Genomic DNA, 9,569 nt, shown 5'->3' with positions numbered 1-9,569 from the left:
TGACTGTATTTAATTGGTAAAACAATGATTCATGTCATTGAGAAGAAAAAGATGGATAATTGTTTTGTCAAATCAAATATTTAGCTTGCCATATTCAGTTGTTCAGCCAGTTGACACACACACACACACACACACACACACACACACACACACACACACACACACACACACACACACACACACACACACACACACACACACACACACACACACAGGACCCGAGTCTGTTGGTGATTCACTGCCATCACATGGACAACAGATGCAATACAGACAGATAGCTTTAAAGGCTAAGCTTATCCAAGTAATTAAATCAAACTTTAACTAACTTGCTTCTAGTTCCTTTAGTTCTGGTTCCATTTGCCCAGGTTTTATTTTTGTGTTCCTCAGATTAATGCCAATTATATCGCAAGATACATTTTATTTGGTGCCCACAGGCTCTTTAAAAAGGAAAAACTCAACAGCAAGGTTTATTTGTAGACACCTGGTTACTCTGAGTTTACTTCTTTGGGAGCAATTTTCATTGGAACTACTTCCTAACAAACAAATAGTCTCTATGAGAATTGTCTGTCTGCATGTCCTCTAATACAAAAATAAAGAAATCTTAAATAAAACCGATGAAAACAAATGATATAAACGATTTATTGAAATGGCTCAGCCGAAGTTTCACAAACAAAACATAAATAAAGATACTTATTACAAATAATGACACAAATAAAAAGTGCAGATGCAACACTACATGTATGTACATACATATTAGTATACAAACAAACAAACATACACACAAACAGTCAGAAACCTTAGTCTGCTAAGAGCTCGTTGCATAGCACTTCATATCCACTAGGGGGGGCAATAAGTTCGTTTTCTTTGAGTCACTTCAAGGCTGCATCAAACTCTTTATACAAGCTCAGGTGCAAACAGTCACTCTGTGTCTATGACATGCAGAGACACGATGTTCTCTGTATCTCTTCTTCTGAAACATCACAGCTGTCCTTAGCACTGCGAGAGAGAGACATTTTTAATAACATATTAGCAAAATTCTGTGAAAATCAAGTACATAATAATGCATCATATTTAATAATAATAACCTTAGTTTCTGGTCATCTTGACAATGTTGTTGGTGACGGTGAGCTCCGTTGAAGCAAAATCAGTCGATTGTTGCAACACGGATTCATGGGGCATCTGAGAGAGTTTAGGAATAAGAATGAGATGTAACAGATGGAAAACTATTTAGAAAAAAATAATTTTACAACAGACAAAGAAGGGGATCAAACACGCTTTTTATCGCTTCAGAAGCTTTGCCAAAAGATTACAGCCATCCTAAAAAAGATTCAAGAAAACTTTTTCATGCTTCTATTTCAAATACATTACATTATTGCAGTGTCCTTTTTATTGGTCTGTTCCATTTGAAGAAAAGACTAGTGTAGTTTGAGCTCCACGACATTGCTTCCACATATCTTTTTTCATATTTTAAGGTTCTTGTTCTTGTTTTGAAAGTCATTAATGGTTTACACTGGCCTACATTACAGACTGTCATTTTATAATCCTTCTGCCGCTGCTAGGTTTCTAAAAACACACAATTAAAATTCAAGAAAATAGGCAGCAGTACTTTTATAACTGTGCCTCACAATTATGTAATACCCTACTAAGAGCTATTAGAGATGTGGGCTTTGTGAGAACAGCTGAATACATATTTATTTTTAATTTGGCTTATAATTAATGTCCTTTTTCTCAATATATTCTTTACGTATTAGGTGTGTGTGAGGACTGACCAGGACTGGGGGGGCCATGAAGTGGTAGTTGAAGGGGTAGTGCAGCAGGTTGAGGCAGGTGGCAGAGTAAAGATCTGCGTAACGTAGCATCTGGCTGGCAAACAGCGTCTGTCTGGAGCCGCTGCGCAGGAGGCTGCCCATCTGACCGTAGGACATGTCCATCCTGTGAGTCAGCACCTGAGAACACCAGCAACATCAGCACAAACACCTTGACAGAGGGTAATAATACATCTGAAACACACATGGCTATCATACCAGTCATCAGGGTTTTGGATTCTGTTGCATACGATCATCCTAAAAGTTTTTAGAAGATTTTTCTGGTCTTAAACGTGCGCCAACGATGCAGGATTACTTGGCTTTTGACACTACAAAACTAAGGCTAAGAATAATTTGGGTATGATTATTCTGTTGCAGTGTACAAATACCAACACATGTCCCTTTATTTCATATGTTGTTTATGATTATAGATTACTGAAGTTTCCAACCCATAGATTTGGGCTTTTATTAAGACAACATCTTTATATCCGTCATCCAAACAGAGCCTAAATGTGCTTACGTATTTCTAAAGCCAGTGTTAGTGTTTTATTTAAACCATTCAATGTAGGAGCAACTTAATTAACAACATGGTGCATCCATGTCCTTCATCTATCTATAACTACCAGAAAGAACTTGAAGAATTACAAAATGTACATGTGTTTTAATACGAAGAGCTCACTTTCATTCTGGTCTGAATGGCAATGATGTCAGGACACTCCTGACTGCCGCTGTCCAGATGCCTGCAGACAACCAACACAGGGAAAAAAAGAGTTTACCATTTTTGTTACATCGGTCCAGGGTTGCGGTCCAACAGTCCAAAAATCAGCTCCTAACGTCTAACCCTATCGTCTATCCCTTGACCTCTGAGTGAAACGTCACGGGGTTAAGGGATAGTGGATAGGAGAATTCAAAAGGACTTAGGAGAGTACTTTAAAGAATCCGAATCCAACTTGTTTATGATGCACCAGCGGACGTCATAAATGTGCGTCTGCTGCTGGGGTGAAACTATGGAAACTACAGTTTATACAGCGGACTACAACATGGATGTATAATAAGAATGGGGGACTACTGTAAACTCATCTAGAGACTCTGCACCGTGCTCTGATGCTGTTGTTTTATGCTTTATGAACGTGGACAACAGAGAAACATATTCTTCATGACCAAAGTTGGAATTGAAATAAAAAAGGAAAGTGAAATTTATGCTCGTCACCCTCTCCCTCCGGTCCACATTAATACAAATGATCCCAATACGTATGATTGTATGAAAAGATCTTAAAATAAATACAAATGTATTTATTATAAACGTTAGTCCTTAACATCTATCCCTGTGTATATCACCATTCAAACATCTTTTAAAAGTTGAACAAACCCCACACAGCTCAGTGAAGACTGTGAAATGTTGACTTTATTTGATCATTTCAGTAAAAACTAACGTTCATATTTCTCTTTTTGATTATAATACTGATGAACGTTCAAAACAAAGCACTTTGGCAACTTACCACATACGTTTTAAAAAGCTTAATAAGCACCGTAACTTTCATGATATCATTTCTCGGTCATAATCGGTTGTTTCCGTGACGGCAAATGCTGCGGCCACAAGGCATTGTGGGGCAGCATTTTCTCCTCTCCTTTCGGTAAGGAAGGTCTAGTGGTTCCTAAGCTAAAGGAGGTTATAAAGGAAGTTTGAAACCTCCTTTCCTATCATAGATCATTGGAACAGCACTTATCATGGCTGCCACTGACGTACTTCCGGGTAATTTCACTTGGTTAGGAAGGTTCCTATGCTAAATGGACTATTGGACCGCAACCCATGTCAATGAACAATAACATCCTGATGTCATGGCAACAATGTTTCCAAAATGTAGTAAGTGATGTAATGTGTTGCAGCTTAAAACAAAAAACTCAACAAAGTCATGAAGTCTAGTGTAACACTTATTTGTTTTCCTTTAAACACATTATGACTCGTCTGTTCTCTATGTTTTAAAAACAGATGGACATAAACTCACTTGTAGAGCTCAGCTAAGAAGAAGTCGAGACGTTTCAGCTCTTCAAACATACCTGCATAAATAAAATAATCATCAGTGCTTGGAAACAACCTCAATCCAACCACAATGTTTCTATTTGTTCTCACTCTGCTTCTTGTCCCAGATGAGCAGCTCTTTGTTGAGCTCCGGTACAACCAGGAACGTCTTCCAGCCCTGACGCTTCTTAGATTTCAGGATGTCGCCAAAGATGTGGTCGCCAACGTAAAGGATGTCTTTACCTTTGACCTCCAACAGGTCGCTGATGAGGTCTGAAGAGCCTGCAAACAGTAAAGAAAGGGCTTAAGAATTAATTATAAACACTACCCCTAATGAACAGCAAAAATCGAGCCACTGAATTCATAGTATTTACATATTTAATTACCTTCTTCATCTTTTTGACTTCTACTCTTTGACATTTCTAGAAGATCATTTCAAAATGTGCACTGTTTGGGTTCACATAGATAGAAAATAGAAATCTCAACCAGCTAAATAAGCTAATAAAGGATATTCATTATGAATAAGGAGTGAGGAGATAACGTTTAAAGCATTGTTTAAACTATTTTACAAAGCTTAACACCACCAATAAATTAAGCAAATAAAAGTACATTAAATTGACTTGAAAAAGAAAAGGAAAAGAGTACAATTCCAACAACATAGATGAATAAGACTTTGAAAATAAAACATTCTGTAAAAATCCATTGTTATTTATTACTTCAGTATATTTCATGTAAGAGTTTAAAAAAAACAATAATGAATAAATAAAAACAAGTAAATGAACGTCACCTCCGGAGTACACTGTTCCATGTTGGAGGTCTCCGGTGTACGTCCCGATCCGAAGCTTTCCTGTGTTCTAGGCATTAAATACAACATATTACCAAAGCCTGCTCAGTTCATTGACACTGCCATGTAACTCTTTAATATGAAAGATGTTTTTTTTATACCGTGTCCACTTGTCTCAGCACTGTCCCCTCTCCAAAGAACAAAGGCTTTTTAGTGTCCACCACGATGAGGTCAAAGTACGAGCGCCATGACTCCTTTTGATTTCCAGACTAAAAATGAAGCGTATTGTTAAATCTACATAATACACTAAATATCTTCTGAATGTTCAAAAAGAAAAGTTAAACCGTATTACCTTAACATTACTTTCAAGCAGGTATTTCATAATAGCCTTGATAAAGAAGAAGAAAAAAGCATTTAATGTCTTCACTCTTATTTCATGTAATTGAACGTTTAGTGTATCTAAACTTTGGCTCACCTTAGTGTAGCTGTAGTCACTGTTGGTGGCGAGGAAAACCTTGGCCGTCACTTTGAGTCGGGTTAAGAGTGCAGGGAGATTTGGCTGTAAGGAAACAATAATTTATTATACATTTCAACCTTTAATTTGAATAAATCTGTGCATATTTGTTAAGTTTACCCACATCTTTGATAACATATTTCTCCAGATTCTTGACAGTGCATCCCTTCAGGGCTCCCTAAACAGCAAATGGATACAGCAAAAACATTTAGAGAAAATGGCACACAATTCTACATATTCTATAAGGGATATGTTAATTAAATTCACCGTATCATGAATGAAGTCCATCGCGTCTCGAAGATCCTGGAACATGCTTCTGTAGGACATAAACAAGTCGCCGTGCTGGAAACCTTTCTCAAGGCTGAAATAATTGAAACAGCAGAGAAAGAGTTTGACAAAGGATTCACTTCTTAATTTAATCAGAGGAAGAAACAGGAGGAATTATCAAACATATGAAGTCAACAACACTTACTTTGTGTATCTGGAGCATCTGGTGAAGAAGTCCACAAGGCAGGTGTAGAAGTACGTCTCTGCAGAGTGCATGGAGGGTCAGTTAGTGAACACTGATATCATGTATAAACATACTTCTGTTTAGTAATTTAGTTTAAATGCAAAGAAATGATAATTTAAGGGTTTCGATTAAGCAAAAATCCCATATTTCAACCTTTTTACAAGTGCATTTAGTACCTGAGAGGTTGAACAGAGTGTTGAGGATGTAGAAACGGTCGGTGTCGTCTCTTTGGATGAACTTGTTGGGGTAGTATTTTTGAATGTCTTCTCTATGGATCACAAAGATAAGAAAGGTCAATGTTACACATGCGCTGTCTCAGTGTCTGACCTCACCTGAGCCTGGGTTTACAGGTCAGATTTCACTAATAAAACATCAATTTAACATTTCTGTAATTCTGATAAGATTTTATCTTTACCCATTGAGGAAGGTGAAGCCATGACTGCAGACTAAAATATTCCCGTTGGAGTCCACCTTCAGGAGGTTCCCGTATGTGGTGTCGATCACTAAACCGCTGATGGTTAGGAAAAACGAAAAGGATGTGTGAACAAAGGTATCAAGACGTGACATTAACAACTTGTCTGCTAAATATGTCTAGGGGGGATTTGATTATATTTTAAATGTTAAAAATTGAAAAAATGCCCATCCAGTTTCCTCAAGCCCAAGGCGATGTTATGTTGGAAATGGTCGTTTATGACAATCGACTTATCAATTAACTGACCTAACGTTTCATCTTTGAGTTTTTGCTTATTTTGAACAAATTATCATTTTTAATGCAGTAATTCCATTGTAATGTGAAGACCTACACACATTGTAATTATGGACTCAAATAATATATACACACAAGGTATATTCAAGATTCTGACAGTATCATGTTTTTAAATTATTTAAAGAAATTCCTTTGATTAATAATTGTCAATTGGACACATTCCTAGTTTTTTATTTAAACCAAGTCAATCAAGGCAAAATAAAAAAGAAATCCCTTTTTCTTTTCATCTTATGTTTCCATACAATGTCAGATAAAGTGATATATTTATTGTTGCCCGAATTGATATAAAACTAACCGAGTGGGGAAGCTGGGGTCGTATGTGTAGCGCAGAAGCTCATGAGGGTATCCGACAGACACCATTCTGTCTCTTAAGAGCTCAAAGCCCAAACTCTCATAGTCAGGAGACTTATACACTGCAAACAAACACAATATGTTATATATACTGACAAAATACAGATTCATAACATCCTCATGGTGACAACATTTTACACACACACACACACACACACACACACACACACACACACACACACACACACACACACACACACACACACACACACACACACACACACACACACACACACACACACACACACACACACACACACATACACACAAAATATGTTACTGTTACGTACTGGCCATCGTGTAGTCCATGTCAAATCCATAGCATTGGATGTTTTCCAGCGTCAGGTTTCTGTTGATGAACACCCTGAGATCAAACACAACACAGCTGAATTCTGCAGACACATGATCAGGAAAACATGTCGGAGCAAAAAACACGAAGAATATTTCACATCCATATCTGTTGGGGATCTACAGATGAGGTCGGCATATGTTCCTCCAGAGGTTATGTACATGTGGGCCTGAGGGGGAATGCTCATCTAAGGTGAGAAGACCTTTTGGTTGTTGATTTAAAGTTGCGACATTATCAGGTTTACTCATGGTTTCTCAATCGGTATTTTTTTCCATCACAGGAACTTGAATTTCAGGACTTGTCTATCTTGTGTATCTTGTAGTTTAAGGTCCTGGCCTCTTTTTCCTGCTTCTACAGAGCTGGGTGGTGAGTGAAGATGTTATCATTACCCTCAACTATCTCCACCGTTGTTTTAAATGAGTGCAAATTACAAATAAAAGCATCCAGGAATAACTTTTTACAGACTGTTGTGTAACTGTACATGGTTTCCTGTGTCACCCGTTCCCAGATGCTTGTCTTTTATCAGCGACACCCTGACAGTCACAGAGGCTATATGCAGCACCTTCAGTCTCAACCCTCCCTGACAGTTCATACATATAAGGTTGCTGTAAATAATTTACCTGGAAGCTCTTGTTTTGTAAGTGTGTTGTTGCTGAGCTATGAGGATGCTACTCCTGTGATCAATCCTGCACCTAAAGGCTGGTGTGGAGCAAGTGTTACTGACTCAAAAGTGCCTACTGGACAGCGGTAGCTACAGTACCCTCTGATTAAATCATATAAGTGATGGGGGGCAAAGCCTCAGAGGAAAGTGATTTGTGAAAATACAAGGCTGATTATTAATACGATACAATAATACTTTAATGTCAGATCAAGTCTGGATATTTGACTTGCATCGCAGCAGCTCCATTTGTAACATCAATGTGGACACTATAACAAAAAAAAACATTCAACATAACATTACAATCACTGATAGGCCTAATAATAGGTTGGTTACTTGTTAATTAAGCTTTCCAGACCAGAGCAATCAGTCACAGATTAAAAAAAACGTTTCCTTTCCACTTTGTTAGTTTGTTAATAACTAAGTTGATATTAAAAGCATTGGGGCTTAGAGGTACAGTATACCCGTGTAAGGCATTATATTGATCTAAATCAAATGGACTCACATCTGGTCAAAGTCTCTCTTCAGCCTGGGCTCCTCAGAGGGGATGCTGGGTAGTTTGTCCATGGCGTCAACCTTAGACGAAGGCTGCTGATGTTCGGTGTGTTCACATGCAACTGCGGTCTGCCACTCAGCACTTTTTGCGGCCAGTCATCAGAACAGCATTGAAATGGTCAAATGTACTCTATTTACTATTTTGTAGGCGTGTACATACGTGTTTTTCTCTTTCCCGTAGCGTACGAAGGTTGGCACTGCTCCCTGTAACCTTTTGGCTTGTTGGCGAGGTAAACGACTGCCTTACGCGCTCATCCGGCTTCTGTCTGTTGAATTTGTCACGCACTCGTCTTGCAAGACATTTCGCTTTTACCATGCAGATTGTGTTATCAGAGGCGCACACATGTGTCGTGGCTGCAGCCTGCGTAATACCAAGGAGTTCCCGATGAGTCAGACCCGCTGTGACCCCGCGGTGTTCATCAAAACAACAGTTCAGATGTTTGGAGCATGCATTTTTTATGAGTTTGTTTGAAAGCTGCACCGCAAAGATGTATCGTCAGCAACATATACTTAAAGTATCGAAATTTCATGTATGCCCCATTGAAAACATCATAGCCATATGTGGAGCAGAACACAAATCAAAGATCATTGTGAACAGTTATGGAAAAATAAAGGTTTCATCATCTCCTTGGACAGAAAATAATCAATGTTAGTCAGGAAAGATTGACTATTTATTTGTTTTATTGCTCATTATCTTATCATTTAAAGGCCACACAAGTTCTTCTTGTTGGATAGTGATAACTTTCTTTTTTGGCAAGGAAACCTTTTCTGTTAAAGACTGTATTCATAAAGCTTTGGAGAGGAGACACAGTTTGCTGTTTGCAGTGCAATGTTTTATGTAAAAAGTTAGTCTTTTTTACAACTGTCGTTTCACCACTGCAACAGAATATTTGATCCTATACTGTCAGTTCTGGTTGGCTCGGATGTGTTTGCATCAATATATTACATGAACTGCCCTTTATACAGTAGGCATACACTCTAATTACTCATATGATTATACATCATAAGAAAAGGGTTATAATAACTAACACAATGGTGTAAACACCTGTATTTGTGGGTTGTTTAATATATAATAACATGCATTTTGTGATGATAGTAAGTCAAATATCAGACAGTTGTCATATATGTCATGCAGTAAACTTAAGTTGCAGGTGAACACACATTGCTTATACAAAAACACACAATGCAAACACAATCTTTGTGCTGACGTTTTTGCAACTGGACAATGGATGTTTTATCTGTTTAGCCGGAGGTTA

The 9,569-nt window shown here is 37.9% G+C and overlaps 1 protein-coding gene across 4 annotated transcripts; it reads right to left on the bottom strand.

Moving 5' to 3' along the window:
- Positions 1-625: 625 nt before the first annotated feature.
- On the bottom strand, positions 626-8,603 carry nt5c2l1 (5'-nucleotidase, cytosolic II, like 1). Of its 4 annotated transcripts, XM_079658936.1 has the most exons (19): positions 8,264-8,602; positions 7,957-8,027; positions 7,042-7,115; positions 6,696-6,813; positions 6,050-6,145; positions 5,811-5,902; positions 5,596-5,653; positions 5,391-5,484; positions 5,248-5,301; positions 5,085-5,168; positions 4,962-4,997; positions 4,771-4,878; positions 4,613-4,679; positions 3,937-4,107; positions 3,812-3,863; positions 2,485-2,545; positions 1,770-1,946; positions 1,086-1,179; positions 626-996 (listed from the first exon to the last, which is right to left on the bottom strand). In XM_079658936.1, exons 3-18 carry the CDS (start codon positions 7,058-7,060, stop codon positions 1,087-1,089), a joined length of 1,380 nt encoding a protein of 459 aa, XP_079515062.1. In that variant the 5' UTR covers positions 7,061-7,115; positions 7,957-8,027; positions 8,264-8,602; the 3' UTR covers positions 626-996; position 1,086. The 4 variants fall into 4 exon arrangements, with proteins under 4 accessions (XP_079515062.1, XP_079515061.1, XP_079515060.1 ...); XM_079658935.1 differs by having other exon boundaries at positions 7,042-8,027; XM_079658934.1 differs by lacking the exon at positions 7,957-8,027.
- Positions 8,604-9,569: the final 966 nt, after the last annotated feature.

The sequence above is a fragment of the Notothenia rossii genome (assembly GCF_949606895.1).
Source record: "Notothenia rossii genome assembly, chromosome: 11".
Lineage (NCBI taxonomy): Eukaryota > Metazoa > Chordata > Actinopteri > Perciformes > Nototheniidae > Notothenia > Notothenia rossii.
This window is presented reverse-complemented; position numbering and strand designations above follow the sequence as displayed.